Source organism: Psittacula echo (genome assembly GCF_963264785.1).
Source record: "Psittacula echo genome assembly, chromosome: 7".
Lineage (NCBI taxonomy): Eukaryota > Metazoa > Chordata > Aves > Psittaciformes > Psittacidae > Psittacula > Psittacula echo.
Window position 1 is genome coordinate 61,373,046 of NC_137740.1, and position 23,636 is coordinate 61,396,681.

The window sequence follows — 23,636 nt, forward strand, 5'->3', positions numbered from 1 at the left end:
TCCATCTGTGCTCTCATTACTAATAAGGTCAATCTATTTAAGTATAACAAGCAGGCTTTGAACCTGTGTCAGATTTTGGTTTTTAGGATAGTGAAAAGATTATATGCTTTAAAGGAAATTACTAGTTATTGTTAAGATAAAAGAAAGCACGCATGAAGGGAGAAAGCAGGACCATAAAGCAAAAATGGACTGCATAAGGTATGAAAAGGATGACAAAGAGAGATTGTATGTCTCTTCATTAAGCTTGAGGTAATTTGCTTCAAGTGAGATGTATCTGGCATCCTAGCACACACAATGGTTTGCCTGGTCTCCATGTTATTTTTGGCTCATGTAAGCTCTGTCCACAATTACTACTAGAAATTTATGGTAACACTGTTTGCATATGTGTACACATCTATGTGGCATCCTGAAGGTAATGATTCATATTCATTTCTACTCACCATTATCAAAAGCCAATTCATTGGTCTGCACTGCCTGAAGAATCTGCATCCTTATAACTTCTATTTTGGTCTTGCTGTCCTGGAGCATCTGCTGAGCTGTGGCAAGAAGTTTTCGATCCTATTAAAATGAACAAACAAGTTAAAATGATAAACTCTTCATGGAATAAAACACATTGAAAGCTTCAAAACGGACACACTTTACGAACAAGAACTAAATGTATGCAGTTCATTTGGTATAGCAGACTGATACAATTAACCACATTAGGGTATTAGTGGAAATTAAGTCAGGACAGAGTTAGTTATGGTTGATTAAAGACTATAAGGTACTCCCATGGAAAGCTGTCTGTTTAAAGCTGAATAAAGGACGCATGATCTAGCAACATTACATCTGCAGATTAATGTTTTGTGAGCTGATACTAAAGAAAGGATAAGATATTACGTGCAAAACACCTTCACCTTATGAAGGACTCAAATTTACTGTATGATGAGAGCTCTTCTAACAGACAAAACTGCTCAACTAAATACATATAAAAATTACTGTACTAATTCACTTGAGCTGATACTCAATTTTGAAATTAGAAACAGGAAGTTAGCTTACACAGCACATTCTAAGTAAGTCTGCTGTGTGTTTTCCTGAACCAATCGAAGCTGAAGATTATTTTGCATTCATAAATACATAACACAAGGGTTACTTCCTTAGCTATCTCATCAGCAACATAAGAGTGCAGTACTTTTCATCTAAATGAGGCTAACTAATTTAGAAGAGAACCTTTCTGAAGATGAACTTTCAAACTATCTGATAATACCATTTTCTGTCTTCCAGCTACTGGAGAACTGACTTACAATGGCTTATCAAATGGTTCCTGGCTGTAGAACTGTGCATGTGCTTCTATGGCTGCTGCATGGTGCTCTCTCTTATGTTCTGGGAATAACCAAGTAACTTAAAAGTGATCTGACTTGCAGTAAGAACAAAAATAGGGGTACAAGAAAATGTAAGGCAGTCTATTTGTCCTGTCTCTGCAGTACTAATCAATCAGAGTAATTAACAGTAGTCAGGGAAAATGAGCATCGCGCTTGTTATAGGCCAAAGGGTAGTCTGGTTAACTCATTCTGTAGGCACTCTATAACCTCATTAATAAGGTAGTTTCCCATGGACATGGTTTTACTTATATTTTTAATTTTATAATGAAGTTATGGTTTACTTAAGAAGTTAAATTCAATTCTTCCCCTTTCCACAACCACGACAAAGAACTACAGTGTAGCACAGATACCCAGAGCTAGAAATACTAGCACTACCAAGAATACTGTGAGAAAAATCAGTATGCTGAGAAGAAAAATCTACCTTCAGAGCTCCTCTATGACCTTGCGTCTAATATAGATTATAAGCAAATTTAGAATCCTGTATTAAACCTTATCCATGCATCATTCCGATGTATAAATATGCTGTGTTTCTTGGTCTGGATCTTCGCTTTTATCTTATTTTTGATCTTGCTCCTCTCGATTGTCCCTCATACCCTCTTACTGCAATGGATTTGCTTGCTCAGGGGCAATATCAGCCCTTCAATGTGTAGAAAGAAGGCGATTCAGGATTATAGAGATATCCTTATGTTTTCAAGAGACAGAAAATCCCATCTTAAGAACCAAATAGATGTGTTATACTCAGCAGGTCTTTTAGTGCTGGAGGCTGAATACAAAGCACTTCAAGGCATCTCCTGAGCATAGAAGGACTGACAGTGCCCAAGAAACTGATCTGCAAGGCTGTCGTGGGATCTTAGAGAATCCACACAAGTCCAAGCAAAGATGATCAGTATCTCAGAAACGCTTCAGTCCAGATAGCCTGAGCTGAATGTTACTGAAGCAAGTCCAGAGGGAAAACCTTCCCATGAGATGATGGGTTTATTACTACTAACAAACCGCTGTCTTATTTTTAGGAAACAAATGATGACCTCCCACCATCAAATTTAGGCCTGAAAATAATACAACCAGTTTGAAAGCAGATCATACAGTACACTTGAATAAAGGTCATGACAGAGTTTAACATGTTTAAAAGGTCCTGTGACTACTTTTTAAAGAACTCTGGATTACCAGGGTTGGATTCACACCAGGAATTTCCTGCCCCCTTTGCCCACCTCATCCAGACACTTGAGTTGCTCTAAACTCTTACTTTAAAACATAATCACCATGCTCAAGCCTACAGGTTAAACCTGCCAAATTAACTCACTGCTGAGTATTAAGAACATGAGAGAATGAATACGCACCATTTCCATCCTGTTTGTTGAAGCAGCTGGCAATGCTTTTTGTGTTTTCCAGCTTGCTCTTCCCAGCCCAGTTACTATATACACCCAGGCTCGTAGGCTGATTTAAGTACTTACCAATTGCAAATACAAGATTCAATCATCAGTTTTAATTACATGCCTCAATCTTAAAGCAAACCAGAATTTACTCTTTTTACTTAGTCTGATCAAAGCCTGCCTCCAATGTCTACTATTACAGCCCAAGTGTTTAGTTAAGTTTTTTCAGGCTGCTATAAGGTTACTTACTGAGGGTTTATTAGGAACATAACTCATGTGTGTCTTTTGATCCAGTTGGGTCAGCTGGTTATTATTTTTAAGTGTACCTGATGTTAAGTACATGGCCTCAGAGGTTGTAGACTCCAGGGTTTCCAGAAGCTAAGGGACTGGGGTGCATGGACAGCATTCCCAGGCCCTTAGTCATAAGGTGCACTCCAGATACTGTTTCCATCTGCCCCAGGCTAGTAGGGTACAGGTCACTTTCAGATAAGGCTACCAGCGTACCAGCTGGTTCCACAGAGGTGCTGCCGAGACAGAATGTGCTTGATGACACCTATGGTCCCATCTAACCTCATTTTCTCATAGTCTAACCTCATTTTTCTGGGAGTGAGCAACATCCACTGTCATTTTTCCCCAGTCTAAGTCATACAACAGGCAGATACACAGTGATCTGCCTCTCCACCACTCCCTATGAGAAATTGACTCAAATATACTAGGCTTCTCCAACACTTACTGGTTAAATTCATAGATGTCTACTCTTCAAGTCAAACACTTCTTCCCACTGTCCTCGCTAGGTGTTGGCTCTCTCAGTCAAGAACTTAAAGCATTTCAGTTTTACTTACTACTCTCTGGACACAGAAACAACTAACCAAGCTACTACACAGTGTTAGATCTCAGCCTGTTTCCCCTTAGCTTGGAAATTCATCTCCTTAATGATTTAGTAAAAGTAAGTGGAAAGAACAGGTAATGAGTAACTAATGAAGGGTGAAGTTAAGTAGAGGATCCCCTTTTTTCTATCTGAGAACCATGACTCCCTTACACTCATAAAATGTATGTTGGGGAGGTGATGGGGTGATGAGTTTCTGTGTTGGTTTGGTTCTGATTGTTGTTTTGGGGGGTTATTTGGGTGTAGTTTCCCCCCCCCCCCATATGAAAGATTGGGTTCGTCCTTCAGTTAAGGGGCTCTTAGACTAAGCTGAATGTTACCGCATAGTTTGGACTATGCAATGAGTAAAACCCATTTAGGGATTAACAAACACTTCTCCCTGCCTCCTTGGAGAGCTTCTGGTGCTATTGACAAAGAAAGCAAGCGAGCATGTGTTTAAAATTCAGATCTAGAAATAAGAGTGCTTTTACTTTTAATCTCCTGATGCTACCAGATGCTACCTCTAGAATATCACACTTCTGTAAAAAGTAGTATACTATATATATATACCCATAAGTGTATCTTATGTGCATGCATAGTAATGCAGTTTACAACTTTATCAGAATATTGTACGCATCTTACTAGAACAGACACTTGGTGTAACTCCTTTTACTGCCAACTACAACTTGATGACCATCTCAGAAGCACACTGGCAATTCTGTGTAATGATTCTGTGTAACTATCATGCATGTTACAACTTTAAACTAACGGGGGTTTTGTTTGTTTGGGGTTTTTGTTTAGTGGAGCTGGGAAAAAGCATCAGGTACCAGTCAGTGGCATGGCAAGCTTTGCTGCTCAGTGAATTGCACCTGGTGAAAGATTAGTAGATGTACTAAATTTAGTAAGCCGGATTTGTTATTTAGGTTGAACTGCATGTGGACAAATTGATCAAACAGCCACTTGAGTGGGTATCAAACCACAACAAAAAAAGGGATAGGAATTTGCAGCAGGTTTGACATAGCCATTTAACAACAAATATACCCCAAACTCAAAGTACTGAAATTGCATACTCTTCATACATTGCACATTCACACCACAGCAATATGAAAATCCACAGGCATTTTATGGTCTTTAAATTCCAAAGCCTTACCTTTGAAGAGCCATTTGAGTACATCTGTATCATATTTTCTGCTCCCTGTTTTACCTTCAGTTCTATATCCAATTGCTTCTTTAAGGCCATCAATCTGTTGTTAGTAGAAAAACGAGGATCGCTATTTGGAGTATCAGGAGTCCTGGGACAATCTGTGAATGAAGGGTAAGATGTAATGTGTGCAGGAAAAAGGAAAGCAAAAAGAATAAAAGCAACCTCCCCTTAGAGCCCACCCTAAGCTCTATTCTATGAAGTTATAGATTAATCAAAGCTGGAACATCATACTTAAGTATTAAGACTGAGCCTCCTGTCCAGAGCTACTTTGCAGCAGCACTGCAAATGCGCCTTAACATGAAAAGCCTCCTGAAAGCCTGGTGACTCCTACACATGTCCTAATTTACATGAATCACTTCCGGGAGCGCTACAATAGGCAGGTTTGCAGCGAGGTCTATTTTCGTTTCAAAGGAGATTTCTTTCCTCTGGAATGTCTTGAGTCAATTACAAGTGCAGTTTCCCATTGAGCTTTCTTACGCTCCTGATTTCAAATCCAAGTGTTTTAAACCCAAACTTGGACTAGGACATTCAATGCTAATGAGCATGCTCTAAATACAGATATTGAGTAGATCTGTGAACACTGCACTGTTCATGTCAAAATTAGGACTAGATAAAATAAGCCTTTTCCTTAGTCATAAAGCTGAAGGATACTTTGGAATCGTAACAGAATCCTGGCATAGTCGGATCTATAGGCAGACAGGTTATTGAACTACTGTGATTGCAGAAACGCTAAAGATTTTGTTTTTGACAACATTACTGTGTTTAGATCTCCATCTTGCTGCATTAATTTAATGGAATGCAAGTTAGTTTTATCAAGTTATACAGTCAAAGTCCTCCTCTTTTCCAACCTCCTCCAGAAAAGTCTGTTCATCACTGGGTCACATTTTGACTTCCGCAGCATAAACTGTCAGTGAACTGAAAGTAAATGGTCACTGCACTATTTCCTAGGACTTCACTATTTCCCAACACAATTCTGCTTTTAGCTATCTTCTCTGACAGTCTCAATGGCTTCTCTTCCAAAATTTTTGTAAGAAAGGATAAATTACATCCACTGTAACACTTATTTTTTTGCTGTTGATTTCTCCTACTCCAGCAACTGAGAGAATACCTTCTTTATGGGCAAATGACATCAGTTGTCTCCTGGAAGATAATATTTACCCAATACCAACAGTACAGTCTTTTTTCCGACTGTAATTAATCTTCCTTGACTTAAAACTAGGATGATGGATCAGGTTCCTGAAATCCTCAATTCTTAGAAAACACAGGCATTGCACTAGTAACTTGCAATGGCGAGATGTCTGCCATTCCACACTGGTTCTCTAGAAGCTTCTGGCAACTCATTCTTTGAGATTTAATACATTTTACTTTCAAGTTTGCTGTGTAATTTCCTCCTAAACTGCAAACTTTGCTGAGGCTACATTCAGATTTCACCAAAGGAGAAGTTTTTACTTCCTCTGCTGCTAATTCACTTCAAGCCACTTCAAGGCTCTTACTGCATACTCACTACTGAAAAGTAGCACAGACAATATCACATTTAAAAGAAATGTATAAAACAATTCTGGGTTATTCCTCATCTGCTCTGTCGTTCAACCTCCCCCCAGCGTTTTGGCTGGGTTTCTTGGTGGAACTGCATTTGAGCAGCTTTACCTCAGATCTGTTCTTAATAAAAGAAAGATTAACAGCATGCTGTCCTCTCACTTATGTCTTCACATTCAACTAATCCTCACCTAATAATCTATTCAAAAGTAGAACAAACGTGAAACTTGAAAGTCCCGGTGTCACGTCTCCTTGTAAAGCAGCTTAATGGTACAAATGAATATTTACCAACTTCAGATTTAAGATGTAGGCTTCCACCACTGAAAGATCCCAGCCCTCTGATGATCCCTGGGAAGGCTGTGGGGCTCCTGTAGTCTGTTTTCACAGCTTCTAAGGATGCACACAGGCAGTCTCCCTTTGCATTAAAACAACACTCAAGTTGCAAGTCAAGGACTAATTAGATACCAGGGCTCAGGTTGCCCAGGCAGCTGTTATTATCTCCCTCAGCGTGTCTCCACTGGGAAGGTATAACTACATCATTTACCTGGGTCATCTCCAGAGCTGGTCTGTACTTGTGGACCTCAACTACCCTCTACCATTTAGTTTAAATGGGTCTGCTATATGATTTATTAGTAACCAGCAGCAAAGGAAACTTCTCTGAAGTACGGACTCATTGCTAGGAAGAAATCCATTTTTGCTTTCAGGCATTAATAGCTGCTTGCTAAACTCTCAAACATGGAACAATCCAGTTTAACAAAGATTCCCTTTTTTTTAAAAAAGCAAAATAAGGGTTTACCAACAGCTTTTCCTATTAGGTGAATATCAAGCGAAGTAACAGATGTATTTAGTGTTATTTTTGCTGGACAACTATGAATGTTGTTGCTTGACACCAGTAAGTCTTGTGCAGCACACATCCAGGCTGCTGGAAAAGCTGTAGCACTGCTTCTCAGCACCTGCAATAGCCTATTTTCATGAGAATATACTCATAAGGCTTAAAATAAGTTAATAGCGATGGTTTAACCAAGTTTACATTTATAAAATACCTGGATTGCATCAGGACAATTGCAGTTTTCAGTCAGAATCATTTACCTTAACCCTGATCTTTGCTCTTCTGCAAAGCTTTTCAGTTTGAGTCCTTGCCTAGGACTCACATGAGCAAAATCTTCTTCCTTCTAAAGTGCCTTTTACCAGCGCTCTCATCTAAATGATATTTATTGGAGCACTGACACAACTCTGCTTCTCTGAGCCCGCTGCTCATTCCTTTGGGGACTCTTCCCTAGATGCTATTTCTCCAGTGTAAGATCCAGGGCCCCATGTAACTCTGAATTTGGCTTCCCAGATGGTACTGCAGCAGGCTGTTAAGCTACTCCATTAGCAGCAAGTGTGCTTTGGTAAACAGTTAATTTTAATCTTCTTTGAGGATATTTAATTGCAGTTAGCCTCGGTGTCATACCCAACCGAGATACCTATGATGCTTGTTTGGGCACTTCGGGAAGGGGGAAGAAAGAGGCTTTTCTCAGGGAGCCAGATGGTTGCATCAGGACTCGGACTAAGCCATCAGTAAGTCAAAGGCAGCAGTGGACATCCTGCACTCAGAGCACCTAGCACTGACCTCCTGAAAACTCTTGAAGTTCAATTGCATTTCAGTTCAGTAACTACTAAACAAGTAACAGGAGATTGGTTCAAATAGCTTCAGTTATGTTACTCCACATTGAGGTTTCCAAAAGTTACCATGACATTGCTATGCATATGAGCCCTGCGGGTGGAGTCTGCCATCTAAATTCACTACCTCTACCAACCTGGTTGCTGCCTCTCCCAGTTTCCAATAATTGGTCTTATATGGACACTCTGCTGTCTGACAGATTAACCTCACCATTTGTAGGCCCACACACAACAGTCTCGCTCCCCTGTCAACGAGTTGTATTCTTAAACAAGGTAAGTTATTTTCTATGTGACCCCTACAGCAAAACTTGACATAAAATGGATAGCTTATAAGTTACTTAGGAGAGTGGAAGAGTCATGAACTTGCCCCTTTGATTTCATGAGACATCAATTTGATGGGTGGACCACTCGGTGGATAAAGAACTGCCTGGATGGCCACACGCAAAGAGTTGTGGTCAATGGCTCGATGTCCGGCTGGAGACCAGTAATGAGAGGTGTCCCTCAGGGATGGGTGTTGAGACCGGTCTCGTTCAACACCTTTGTCGGTGACATGGACAGTGGGATTGAGTGCGCCCTCAGCAAGTTTGCTGATGACACCAAGCTGTGTGGTTCAGTTGATACGCTGGAGGGAAGGGATGCCATCCAGAGGGACCTCGACACACTTGTGAGGTGGGCTGATGCCAACCTGATGAAGTTGAACCATGCCAAGTGCAAGGTCCTACACCTGGGTTGGAGCAATCCCAGGCACGGCTACAGGTTGGGCAGAGAAGAGATTCAGAGCAGCCCTGCAGAGAAGGACTTGGGGGCATTGGTCAATGAGAAAATGAACGTGAGCCGGCTGCAGTGTGCGCTCGCAGCCCAGAAAGCCAACCGTATCCTGGGCTGCATCAAGAGGAGCGTGACCAGCAGGTCGAAGGAGGTGATCCTGCCCCTCTACTCTGCTCTCGGGAGACCTCACTTGGAGCATTGTGTGCAGTTCTGGTGTCCTCAACATAAAAAGGACATGGAACTGTTGGAACAAGTCCAGAGGAGGCCACGAGGATGATCAGGGGACTGGAGCACCTCCCGTATGGAGATAGGCTGAGCAAGTTGGGGCTGTTCAGCCTGGACAAGAGAAGGCTGCGTGGAGACCTCAGAGCAGCCTTCCAGTATCTGAAGGGGGCCTACAAGGATGCTGGGGATGGACTCTTCATCAGGGACTGTAGTGACAGGACAAGGGGTAACGGGTTAAAACTTAAACAGGGGAAGTTTAGATTGGATCTAAGGAAGAAATTCTTCACTGTGAGGGTGGCGAGGCACTGGAATGGGTTGCCCAGGGAGGTTATGAATGCTCCATCCTTGGCAGTGTTCAAGGCCAGGCTGGATGAGGCCTTGGGTGGCATGGTTTAGTGTGAGGTGTCCCTGCCCATGGCAGGGGGGTTGGAACTTGATGATCTTAAGGTCCTTTCCAACCCTAACTATTCTATGGTTCTGTTTCACTGAGTCTCAGTTCCCTCAAAGGGTTTTCTGTCATCTCACCTCCCTATCCACCTTTACATCAGCTCTATGGATCACATTCATTTCCCAATTTATAGATATCCTACTTATCACCTACATGCCTCATTAAATCAGTGATTCTCTGTAGGTGAGCTGTTTCAATCTTACACCTGAGTCATATTAAACCCCTCCATCTCTATTGTTACTTTTTAGACACATGAAAAGAAGATCAATTTAATCTGAGCTACTCTACAGAAGTATGTTTTCAAGATACAAGATTTCATATCCAAGACTGAAGTAATTGTCCCATATTGTATTTCATGTTCAAGTAAATCTGTCAGAGTCTCAGCAGTAGTGGTCAGTAGGCTTGCTCTACTCACTCTGTATTGCTGCATTCTGCTTCTCTTTAAGTGCTGACTTACTAATTTGAAGCCTCCATATCCTAGTATGACTAATACACTGCACGGTAAGGGCAGACCTGGGTACAAAGTCTCACTTCTGAACCAAATCCAGACTCACCAGCAACCCCATACTGTAAAGTAAACGGATGTTATGCTAAATGCTGTTTCTAAGTCATACATCTGCTGCCAAATCTACCCTCGCATTCAGAAATGTAGCTTTTTGGCAAACTCTGTGTTTTGGTTAAGGTTTAATGCCAGTTCTTCAAATAGTTGTGAAAATAATTTCCTATGGCATTAGGACATGGAAAGCTTTCAGCTCTAGGCACCAAAACATCTTAACTTGCTCAAAATGGAATGTTATTAAAACATATTTTCCTACAGTAGATTCATTAACACTACATTTAATGGTTTTAATGTGTATTGGTTACACTGTGCTGATTACAGAGTTACAACACAAATTAGTGGTGTGTTAAAAAACTAATGTCAGTTACTGCTTGATACCCATAAGCAACAGTAAGAGTCACAGCAGCTTGCACAGCATTTGTCAGCTCTAAATCTGGAGTGCTTTACAAATGTATGTTCACACCCACTTTTCAGATACAGGAACCAGGAAAGATTAAATGACTGTTGCAAGTTACCACAATGACCTTTCAACCAGTCAACAGAGCAGTCCGAAAGTCTGCAGAGTTCAGGCCTGACAGGTCAAAGAGATCATCATCTTATAGGCAATGATTCTCTTAGCATTACTTCTCGATGCCTGACTTGGCTACTTAGACCCTGCAAAAACATACACAATATAGCCTAGAAGACAGGGAAAAACATAGGACCATCCTCCAAAATACTGAAGCAGATAAAGAGGACACAGACCTTGACTCCTGCAGCTGTTGAACCCTCTTTACCTTCTTTCGGCATTTGTGCTCTGCACAATCTAAAGATTTCCCATGTATTTCCTTCCCTTCTTTAAATCTCCTGCCTCTGACTGACCAGAAGAAGGTCAAACACAAGCTGAAGTGAAAAGCTGTAGCTTAGGATAAAGCTAACCTCTGGAAACATTGCACTTACTTGGGGAGCTCACATATTCAGCAGTAAGGGGTTATCAAATTCACTGCTGATCCCGAGAAAAAGCAAGAATTCCCAAGCAGATACCTGTGACCTCTACACAAAGGTATCTTCTGTCAGGTGGCAGTCATCTTTAGGGCCATGTGTCTACGTATTAGCTGAATATTATATGTATATACACACACATAAACACCCATACAGTTGGCGTATCATTAGTTTGATATTACCAACCTTATTTTGCAAAGGCCAAACTCACCAATACCTAAACTCAAACCTGAGACTTCAGCATTAGAAATCAGAGCATCGCCTGGATGACTTGCACCCATTAGCCTAAAGACAGATAGAATGTTTACTGACAGTGCTTTCCCCTCCATGAGTTAGCAACATGACTGAGGGAGGAGACAGGCAATTTACTCACAAGGCAAACAATATAAAACCCTCAAGCGTTGCAGTTTTGGGGGTGGGTGCTTGTAGCTTTTTGATGTAAAGAGAGACACTAAAAGAACTGAAGTTTGGGGTATTTTTCAGAAGGTTACGCAATATGTTCTGTTAAAGTGGGTCTCACATAGGAATGCCTGATGTGATACTTCACAGGGAATATAAAGGTCAACAGGATGAGTCATTTTCTCTTGCATATTTCAATAAGTAAGACTGTAAAAGCTATCTACCAATAACACTTTGAACAGAATGAAAGTTAAAAGCACAATACTAAGAAGTTTAGCACGCATCAAAAGCAGGTAGAAGCACATTAGTTTATCAACCTTGATCTTTTATCCCTTCCATGAAGTTTCTGGTATTTGAACACAGGGCAAGATGAGCCTGGTTGCTAACAGTTACTCACAAAAGCAATTGGCACTGCGGGCCTTTTCAGAAGTGTACTGAGGATCTGAACATAGACTCATAGAATGGTTAGGGTTGGAAAGGACCTTAAGATCACTTAGTTCCAACTCCCACCATCACCATTTAGGTCTTTGTACACAAACCATCTCTTTACAAGTCATAAATGCTCTCTTAGAGTTTACTGCATTTCCTGAGTCACGAACAAGGACAATATTGCTCATTAACGCACTGTGATAGAGCTTTTAAATGCTATCCTGGAACATGACATTCCAACAAGAGCATTCTGTGCTCATCCATTTTCCAAGCTATTACTAGATGCATTTCACAGATTTATGTCCACACAGATTTTTACATTCAGTCTATACACACTTTGTGTACGCTTTTCTTTCTGTTCCACTCTTCCTGTTCCTTTAAAAGGAGGCACACTGCTATCAATGATGAAGCAGACTTTCATAAACCTCAGCTGACATAGAACAGTGCTTCATGCCTTTTAAAAGCCCAGTGGCTATCTATGAAGCACGCATTACTGTACTCATTCCCATTTCACGATGCAGCAAGTACTTTGCCTCACTACTTCCAGCTATGCCACTCTCTGCCCTTTGTATCTTGTGAGGATCAAAAGCAAAAAAGCAGAGAATACAGAGAACTGTGCAGGCCACCATGGACACTTCAATACTCTTGCAGCCTGTCATCAGCTCAGATAGTATGAAAGTATCTACCAATACTTCCCTAAATTCTCACTGTAACCAACCTTTCTTCACAAGGACGTTACAGTCTTACTCTACTGCCCAAGCTTCTGAAGGCATTCACTTCACAAACACCTTCCATGGCTTGTGCACATGTATCAGCTTTTTGCCAAAGCGAGTCTGTGCAATGTGAAATCACCAGGCTGGCAATAGCTCATTCCACAAAGCTGAGAAAGGACTGTTTACTTTCACAACATTCCATCTTTAAATACCAAGCCTGGTACTTTAAAAAGCTACATTCAAAATGAGTATGGACTCGCTGCCAGGCCACAGAAACTGCCAATTAAAACTATGGATTACAATTGTTCTGTGATAACAATTTCAAGTTATCTTTAAAAGGGTGGCTTCATTACAGAAGAGCCTGAAGACTTAAAGAGCTGCCACAGCAAGAAATGCTTGTTCATTCAGTCTGATAAACGACATGAAAGAGTTTATGAAAGTTAGATTTCAGTTTAAAAAGAAGCCAACAACTTGTAAGTACAATTGTTACACTTCCCCCCGCCCCCCCAGAATAAAAGGTGTGTTAATGCTGATGCCTACAGTGTAAGTGAGAGAAAGTCAGTGATTGAGACAGTATCTCAATCTAGTAATAACTGGAAGTGAAGAATCGGTACATGTTAATCTTTAGAGCATCATCAAGCAGTCGTGAAATACAGAAACCAAAACTCAAAGGGACTGCAGACTTCTTTGTGAATCAAACGGGCATACATAAGTAACAAACTCACCAGCTACAGATTAGCTAATTCCCAGAACAGTTCTCTCAAGTGCAATGGGATAGGGCTTATCTAAGCTAAGAGCAAAAAAACTCATTTCACATAAAGCATGGTACCTGCAACATCTTCTGGGTCTGTTACAACGTGTGCATTGAGCTCCTGTAACTTATGATGCAAGTCTTCCAACTTCTTGTTTGACTTTTTCAAGATGTTGTCCACATATGCCAAGTTCTTTTTATCCGTTGTGACCTTCCTGAGATTCTCTGCTCCCTCCTTGATTTTAAGTTCCTTCCTTATTTCCCGCTTGATTTGGTCCTTTACTTCATCCAGCTTCTGCTGTACCATTGTATCCGCAAAGTCCAACTTTTGGCCAGTGCTCACATTCTCAGAGGCAAGGAGACTTTTGGCATCCCCCTAGAAAGAAAAACAGCAAGATAAGTACCAGCAAACACTGTTTCTTGACAACGCATGCTGCACTCTTAAAATGGCCATGCTTTAGGCCTCTGTGTATTAAACACTCCCTTTGTAAGGCCATTTAGTAGCCATGGGTCTATGCTCATGTTGCCCTAAAGCAATAATGTCACAAGACATGACATGTTAACTGGAGTTACCTTTTGCAATAGATTTATTTTAAAGTTAGTGACGTCTTTACTATGCCTATTTTTAACACTCAGATTTAAATACTTCTGGATTGGTCATGGCTGCTTGCCTGGCAGTTCTGTGCCTCAGAGCTAATGACTCACGTTTGTGATTTTCTAGATCTAATTGTGTGTTTTAATAGACCAAATGGTTATAGGAAATAAGAACAACTTCTAACAGTTATTATCTATGATGATTTCTTACGCATTCATAGAATAGATTCCTTTTAAAGACTGAAGAAAAAGTCTTCAGACCACCAGTACATATGAGATCTCACTTGTGCCTACTGTATGGTTGTGTATCATTGAGAAGTACAAAGGGCACATTACAGAACCTACACCAATAAAGTACACATCATTACATACGTAATAACACTTCCTGTATGTCTTACACTTGGATACTAGGTCCTATTCAAGCAGTCTTAGCTAGAGCTAAGTGAGTGAAGGTCAGAGAAGGGCTCTCCAGAACTTAGACTCTGATCCAGTCGCAGTTCAGGATGTATTTAGTAAATGTGGGGCCTGATCTGCATGGATCTACCCAGAAGACCAAAATTCCAGTATTTTTTATTGAACACAATGAAGAAATTGCTCAGATTTCTGAAATATTTGGGTGAACATGAAGGTCTTGGAACAGATGATAAAAATTTGCGTGTGTAAAGTTAGATGTCAGCACTATTTCCTGTTGGAAACACCAGCAATACAAGCAGAGAAAACCATAGAAGGGAACATTCAGGAAGGAGTTTAAGAAACACAGCATCACACTAATAAACTGTAAGAACATCCCAGAACCCATCATCTCTAGATACAGCCCACAGTGACTTGTTTGCTTTCCAAAGAAACTGGGGCAATGGGGATCATGCCAGCTGTGCCTGTGCTGAACACGTCAACAGGTAACGCTGGTCAAACTCTTTCAATCTGTGCGCATTCCACTGATGCTGCCTTCCAGAAGCAAGATCCAATCTACAAGTCCTCAACTATAATTCTACAAGTTGAGTATATCATCCTCAAACCCCTCTTATTAAAACATTTCTACCCATAGCTGCTACCTGTAGAACAAGTTAGAAACTCAAAGACTCTGAGATACTGAAAGCAGTCAGAATCTCTATCCTGCCACAGAATTTGTCTATCAGAGACTACAAACAAGCAATTCAGAAATGACAAACTGAGTAAGAAACAAAAGGGTGTGTGGGGGGGAAGTAATGCAAATCGATACCTAAAGTGCACTTGTGATCCCTGCAAGTACATTTCTGTCAGTACACACTAAAATAAATGATTTATTATGCAGATGTAGAAAGCCTATTAATAGCTGTTCTGGGAAATACATGATACTGCTTCCATATATAGGCCTATAAAAAGAATCAACCTTTTTTTTCCCCTATAGAATAATCAATAGTGATAAGCAGCTAGTACCAAGTGCTCACATCCATAGTGAGGGAATCCAACCACTACGTGTTGAGTCGTTTCTTTTGAGAAACAACTGAAACTGAGAATAAATTAATACAACTACTACAACACAGCAAACCAAGTATATCCAAATTAGATTCAGGTCTTTGATTCCCCTGTTTGTCAAAGACAAAAACGTAGGATGTAAAAAAAGAGCTTCAAGATTAGTATACTGCTATTTAGCCTTTAAAAGCAGAGATCAAAACAGTGGCTGTAAATGACAAGTGTGTATTTTTAAACCGTAATCCTTTGCACTTGTTCTGCAAGCTTCCTAGAAATAAACTCATCATCTACCTCTTTCTAAGCACGATATTACACTTCTCAAAGTTCACAGGAGAAAGACTAGTGGCGAACGTAGGAAAAAAACCCAAAAGACAAACCCCAAACCAGACCACCACCCCCCCAACAAAAAAGCCCTCTATAAATAAACCAAACAAACACCAAAAAAGGACAAACAAGCCCCAAATCCAACAGAAAACCTTTATGCTGTATTCCAATAGCACCTGAAGTGTGCTAAAATTATGCCAGGAACAGAAACTTCTCAAACAGAACAGCGTAATTAAAATATAAATAATTCAGAATTATTCTGGACTAGGGTTTCCTAAAGACACTTCAGTTAATTGTTTGTATTGAACGAAGCCGTATGTTCAATGGGGGAGGGTTTTATCCATCTCCAAGCCCTACATGCCACCTGTTAAAGGGATGTTATGTTCTTCCATAAACAGGTTTTTGAAGCCCTGGTTCCAGATACAGTGTCTAACAAGTCTTCAATCAAATTAGATCTCCATGGTCATTAGTGATTTGCATTCCAAATTTCCAGTAGTAAGGTTAAAGTTCTCCTCAGCTTGAGCAGTCTCTGCAGCATCTTTGGACTCAGGGTTTCAGGATACAGAGTCAATCTGCTTGAGACATCTAAGAGGTCAATAGTGGGGATGCTAACACTGGTCACATTGCCTGTGCATTTCAGCATTCGTCTTTAACTGCCCCCAAAGCCATGGGTGATACTCCAGTCTCTCTAATTGTACTTTTAAACTAGAAGTGTTCTGTCACCTGTTACCTAGATGTGTCACCTGGCACAAAGGTGAAATAAGCAGCCTTCCAAGGAGGACATCGTGCACTCAGCGACCCTGAAGGTCACCGGGAATGCCGAGCAAGAGCATGCTCTGCAAGCAAAGTGGCTCTGCTCCTGTGCTGACACGTTCTGCTGCTGGGATGTAACACAGGTTGGAGACGGATCTTCACGCCGGAGAGATGAGCAGCCTCAGCAATGCTCCATTTTAGAACTGATGGACACGACTGGACGTAGCATCAGATAGCTGGGCGAGAAAAGTAAGGTAAGATTTTGCCTTTAAGGAAAGCACCTTCCAAAATGCCAAACTCAAATTCCACTTTTAAACTGGGAAGTGACTTAAACCACAAAATATTCCAGCTTGATTTGATGTCTCTTGTTAGAACTGAATATTCTTCCAAACAAAACTTGTTTTCCCATTTGGATAAGCTCTGTTCCAGGTTGAGCCCCACATCCATTAGGACATAGGTGTTCTGTCCCCTCAACCTGTGATTTAAGTATGTAGAAAGAAACAACAGTTGGAGGCAGGGGCCAGGCCCTTTCCTTTGCACTGCTCAAGCAGACAGGTTGCAAAGACAAGAAATCACTCACGTTCTCTATGCCAAGAACCCATCAATGGATTTTGCACAGCCACTTCCTCTACTCTCCCTTCCAGAATCATTTAACATCAAACAGCTTAAGAGTGGAAATGCTCTGCAGCAGACAATGACTAAACCACTCCTGCTGGCAAAACAGAGAGCAGGCCTCACTGCTTTACAATCCAAGACAACAGAACGGGCAGTCAGTTACTGATTCTCAGTGTCTTTTACAATTCTGGTGGTGTTTTGATTGCTGGTTAATAGAGAGGAGCCCATCTTTGTTGGGTGGCCCCATAGCATCCCTCACACCACTGCTGCTGACCCAGCTCTTTGCCCCGACAGCAGAAGAGGGCAGACAGCACCCGGTGCTGCTCCTAACAACCTGCTTCTGGGCTCTATGGAAAGAGATTAGAGGCAGTGGTGCATGCTTCTTAGCAATGGGAAAATACATGTTTATGAGCCAGCCTGGAGAATTCGGGAACATTTCAGCATGTAATGAAACTGAGGCTATGTTTACTACAATAAACTAACAAGGACCACAAATTAGATACCACTGCTTAGAGAAAAAAAGAAAGAGGAACCCACATATACAGCTTTCCTACTGCAATGGCCTAATGACTCAACCTCACTTTGATTGCTGGCTCCAAGACTATCTATTTACACAGATGAATTCAAGATGCCAGCCTTCAATTTCTGTACTCCTGGGAAATGGTTTCAGTATAATTGCTGAAAATAATGGGTAGTGGTCTGAGCATGTCTTTTAATAACACACAGTCTGTTCTGGCTGATGCAGTGATAGAGAGCTGTAAATGTTGTTTCTGGAAACCCAAGGGGGGCCTCATACTTCTTCCTCAGGTCAGTCCTGACCGAATCATCTATGAGGCAGGTGCCTTCCCAAACTGCATCTACCACCCAAGCTCTCATTTAAGGACAGAACACCTGAACTGATTAACAATGAGGTTCTGCTGAATAGAAGAGAGTACCATGAAGCTGAACCTATCAGAGCTTAAGCTGTATAAACTAAATGACTTCCAATTCAAAATGAGATTCTTGAATTACCACCTCTTAGAAGAAAAAGATAACGCTAAAATCCTGGGCATCAATAACTCCCAAAGACTTGCTCCTAAGACTGCAGTACAGCTGCACTGTGTTATACCATGTATTCACCATAGAGAATCTTGGATAGGGTAAGAATTCAGATTGCTGAATTCTGGTACTAATTGTTATAGGATGAGAAGTGGAGTCTTGAAGTCCAGCATGTTTAACAGCTGATGGCACTCACGCACAACGTTATTTACACTTCGCACGGATGTGTTACGAGCGCGCACTCAACCTGCCTTTAGGAAAACGCCAAAACAACATCAAAACTCACAGTAAAAGGGTGTCTATTTTTTCCTAAAGCTATTAGCATTCATTTCTGTATGCTCTTGGATTTTAGCAACCATTCCAATAGATGATACTAGGCAAAGAAATAACAAAATCTGTTCGACAAGTACAGTAAAAATGCTTTGCTATTGCATATAAGCATCCTAATTTAAAATACAAACCCAGACAGACTAAATGTTTATTAGTTTTCCATTGTAGTTTGAAGAACTGGAAGCACAGATTTGGAACTGTTCTGTCTTTCAGTATCATTTTCTCAATATTCTTTTAGGAATAAAAAAGCAAAATAGAAGAATTGAGGAAAAAAAAGAAGTTGCTTTCCTCAGCTACTGCCAAGGTCCCTGGAGCTCTCCACAGTAATTCCTGAAACCAGAGTAGGCTTTGATTTTAAGAACAATGTTAATCAACTGCAAACTTCCCTTCCCCCCAAAGTCATTCATAAAACCAGATGTGACACCTTGTCTGGATTACTGGAACTACATGGACTATTTCCTCCTGCCCAAAAGCAAATGTGATTGTGGTCAAGATCTCAGCACTCACCCAATGTCAAGAGCAGAAAAAACCCTGGAGGCTTAATAGATTTTGGCATTAGTTTGCTGTGCTAACATGTCACAAATCAGGATTTAAACTTAATCTAAGTCACGGCTCTCTGCTTTGTAACAAGAGCTGTTTAAGGCATAAATATCCATAGTGCATTGCATTATGGATTCAAGCAGGACAGTGTTCCTTAAACTAGGGATGTCCAACCCAAAGTCCTCAGTCAGTGGTATCCTCTCTCCCAGTGTTAGCTGTTACCCTGAAGGGCATCGTATGAATGCTTCAGGAGGAATGCTTGTTTTGAATGACTCGATAGCTGCTGAGCTGCAGCACTCTATCCCGCAACACCTGGGTGAAAAGCTGTGTGCCCTGCCTCAGCCAGAACATCGCACCTAAACGGTAATGAAATTCCCTGGGGATTCCTTGCTCAGATCTAGGCATCCAGCCACAAACAATCCCTGATTAGGCCAGCGTTTAGCAACACAAAGAGCATTCTCCCCCCTCCAGAAGGTGCTCCAACAGCAGCAGCCTTGTTTACAGCACTGGAAGTTGTGTCAGTGCAGTGCTGTGCCAAAAGCGATTATAGAAAGGGGCATAAGAGATAGGTATTTCCTCACCATGGAAGAGGGAAACCACTTAAAGAACTGCTGCCTTCAGCTGCTTCTCATTTTAGCAGCTCCTGATGATTTTACGCGAGGAGAAGGACCTGCAAGGAGGCTTCCAAAGAAATACAACATTAAATTAAATCCCAAGTCACGTTTCCTGTGATGAGAGGCCTTGACAGAGGTTACAGCACAAGCAATGAGCACCTGAATCTCAGATCAGCAGAGGCTGAATATCCAAGAAGCGTGACTAGATATTCTGGCAGCAGGCACGGTACAGACACTTCAGTAGTTTCCAAACTTTTATCTATAACTTGGGAGTTCCTATTCCCAGCCAAAAAATTCCAACAGACCCCAGCACAGTGGAAACAACCCTTACCCCACCCCTCGTTCCAGATGTGCTGATGAAACAGCTCAAATCCACGCTGCGATCAATGGGGACTGCTGTCACAACTTAGGCTTGTGTGTGCCCAGGAGCGAGGTCAGCATATGAAATAATGCCCATTAACAAAACCACTCCTCCATTCTCGATGAAACCCTGCTGTTTTACTTTTAATGCAGCCTCTCATTGTTAAGTTCATACGAAGTACCAATGTTTACCAGTGGTGCTACAGTAACTGAGTTAGTGTAAGATAAAGAAGCAGAACGCATACTCAGAAGAAGACTGCATCTTACATAATTAATATGGTCTCAAGCAGACCACACACAGTAGCAGAAGCTCTGTTAAATGCCAAAGATATAAACAAGCTCCTTCAAGATACAGGGAAAAAGATTTTATGAAGTGTTAATACCATACTGCGTGCTGGAAGTATCTCCAGTAACGATGTATCATCGAACTGTGCCAACACAACTGCATTCCCACTGAAATGCAGCCTCACCTAGACGCATGCAGTAGAAGCACTGAAATGATAATGTCTCATCTTATTCCTATAACATTATCATACTGAAATGATAATTTCTGATCTAATTCCTGTAACGTTATCATAGCATGTATTCAGAATGTGATAAATACACATACTCCCATTTAAAAGGTGAGGAAAACCAAGCAGATTAAATAACAGTTCAGTAAATCAAAGAGAAGCAAGTTCAAAGAAGAACTTACTTTCAGAAAAGAAGCCCCTTAGTCACAGATTCTGATCTGCAGCTGTACATTTAGCATACCAGACTGGGCAGCGAAAATTAGCATGCACGTATGTCCTATATCCTACTGCCAACACAGGAATTCCAGGCACAGACTTGTCCTGCATTTCCCAAATTTGAGCTGGGAAATTCAGTCTTCTTTTGAGACATATTTGGGGAAAAATTCCGAAATAAATAAAAGCGTAAAGACTGGGGAATAGCACTGCAATCACTATTTTTGTGTGTTTGACAGGTTGAGGCTGCTTTGAAAAAAACCAACCAAACCAAACCAAGCAACCCTTAGAAATTTAGAATTGATAGTAAAAATAAGCAGTGAAAGGGGTTTATTTTGTTTGTTACTTGAAACACCTTCAAATTCACCTGGAGTTACTGTTTTCATCATGGAAACAACGTCATTTTCTGTACCATGTCAATATATATAAAACACCATCATCCTAACGGCCTACAATTATTCCTTGGATATGAGGAGTACATACTTTTCAAGTGTACATTTTAATATTCTTGCCAAATACTACAATGCTATGGATATGCTGTATCCATTTCTTTTAGGAATTAATACACTCATTTTGAATGACTGTTTCAGACTAAATCAAGGTTCTTTTGAGGGAAATTCTTGTCTCAGTTTGACTTGACTGATCTCTCTGCAGTTACATTAAGCTCAAAGTTTGGTGCAGGCAGTTGTTTTACTGCTCTGAAATGCCTGAAGTCCAACGTCACTGAAGAAACAGAATTACTTAAGATAAAATTAAGGTCACGCAAACGTGTGGAGAATTTGCCTTTAAGTAACAGTAATATAGCAACCAGTAATCTGTTCACAACAGATAAACACTGTCCCCCAAATAACGCATAACTATATATATATATAATGCATAACTAGTGAGGCATCTGTTGAAGTGCGTGTTAAAGCAAACACCTAAAATCAAGCATTTCTGCTGCTAGACAAAGTTACTATAATTTGGTTTATGTAATCCCATACAAAAAACCTTTATTGTTTGTTTGGGATTTTTCATTTAAAAAGCCTAATTTTGTCTAACACTGAGCAGAACAATATTACACTACAGCTCAAGATGTTGCAAAGCAATAGTAACTACTGTATTATCCAGGCTACAGGATACAATGTGTAATATGGTAGAAGGGAATTTCGAAGGTAAAAAGGTCAGTCAACAGACATGAGTCACAATCACGCCTTATGACTTTGATAACTCCTTCTCAACTACAATGCACAATGTACAAAGGTGCTTGTTTCCTGGATGCACGCCCAGTAAACTCTTACCTTCATGTGAAGTTAACGTTGCAACTACACATTTTCAGTGGCTGCAATGTTAACATTAAGACAAACACGTGTGGGTAAATTTCTGCCTGTGAAGAGGTTTCAGTCACTACCCAGGAACATAAAACCCAAGGAACCCAAGCCCCAGTCATTAATACTTAATGACAAACAGACCCACTCCCATTTGTAAGGGGATTTTCTTCTATTATGATAAAAATTAGTTAGCTAATAGCCACCATTATCCAATTAAAATGCATTATTATGTATCTCAGATAATGTAACACATTGGCCATTCTGCTCATCCCTAAATTACAGTATCAGCTATTGCCACCTCTGTAAGTGGTGGCACTTGAAGTGTTACAATACGCTGTTTTCTTTAATCTGAAAAGCACAAAAAATGTATCCATGTATGAGAATCTCCATTTCTGGGGGACTGTAATTGGATTTCTGGGTAACTGTGAACTGGAAAAAACTAAAATCTCTGTTTCTGACTATTCCAGCTTTCAGCACAGACAACTGATACACAGTCCATTTAACTTTACTGTATTTTACAGGAGCTATTCTTAGCCATTGCGAAACTAATGGAAGAGCTGAGAGTCTACATTCCACTCTAATTAAGCCATCTTCTTTCGCAGCCAACTATTTTGTACATTAGAAATGCAGCAAGTCGTATCAGAGATAATACTAACATCTGTTTTATGAGGCAACAGGCCAAGTGGCTAAATACTAGATCCTGGTGAAGGAACCTGATTTTTTTGCTTTCTAGGACCGTGCAATAGTGCTTCACCACAGCTTATGGGTAGCTGAATCTGTTAGTACAGAAAAGGGATGTATGCTTGTATTTATACTAAAGAACTTTGTCTTTATACTCCAGGATAGAGAACACAGTAGTTCTTGGTATCACATCTGAAGTTACTTAAGTTCACACCCTATATTCCAACCGGCTGGAAATGCTGCTCCCGTTTCTGCCTCCAGCAGGAAAAGGAGGATGGAAAGTCTTCCTTAAACCCTCTCCTCACCTTTACAGGTGGCCAGCAGAAAAGATGACCTTTCACTATAGGGATAAATCCTGCCACACCCAAAATTTCACTTGCAGAGATGCAGGCATCTCATTCCATGCCTTTCCAGTAAAAGTTTACGGATGAACACACAGTTATTTATAGAAGCATTACTTCACATCCCCATTTGTCTGAGACTTGTACAGAGCATCACTGATGTACGCTGTGGTACATCTGAAGAGTGTTTTTGCAACCATCCTTTCTCTGACCCTTGAAATATGGTAGGATAATTTTCACTGGCTCTTAATATCCATTTTCTATTTAATGAATTCCCTAGGTATTCGAGAAGTCATGAAGAAACAGAAGCCCATCCTAACCTACAACACAAGCAAAAAGAAGATACCCTGACTTGACTGCTTCATATGCAACAGCAGTGAAAAAGAGGAAAGTGATTTCATTGATTATGTGGACTACAAATTCTTTAAACACTGACATTTCAAAATACAAATCTACTTAAAGTTTGGGTTTTAAAAACTATCTTCATTGTCTTTGCCTGTAGGAGCCCTGATCCCCCACAGACCTGCAGTACAGCTATCCAAAGCTATCTTCTTATGACCCAAACCAACCCTCTGACATTTGGATGAAGTTGGCAGTGAGAAGTGTTGAACAAAAGTCTAGGACTTTAGCTGAAGGATTTCTTACTGGTCATTTAACAAGTTTTACCCTTTATGCTCAGGCTCAGCAC

At 40.7% G+C, this 23,636-nt stretch overlaps 1 protein-coding gene across 3 annotated transcripts in view; it reads right to left on the reverse strand.

Moving 5' to 3' along the window:
- PKN2 (protein kinase N2) overlaps positions 1-23,636 on the reverse strand; it is a 49,782-nt gene that overhangs the window by 12,760 nt on the left and 13,386 nt on the right. For all 3 annotated transcript variants that reach the window (XM_080623563.1, XM_080623564.1, XM_080623562.1), the window contains exons 2-4: positions 13,350-13,647; positions 4,747-4,898; positions 441-558 (exon numbers count right to left, since the gene is read on the reverse strand). In XM_080623563.1, coding sequence (XP_080479689.1) covers positions 441-558; positions 4,747-4,898; positions 13,350-13,647 — 568 coding nt within the window. The remainder of the gene's footprint in view (positions 1-440; positions 559-4,746; positions 4,899-13,349; positions 13,648-23,636) is intronic.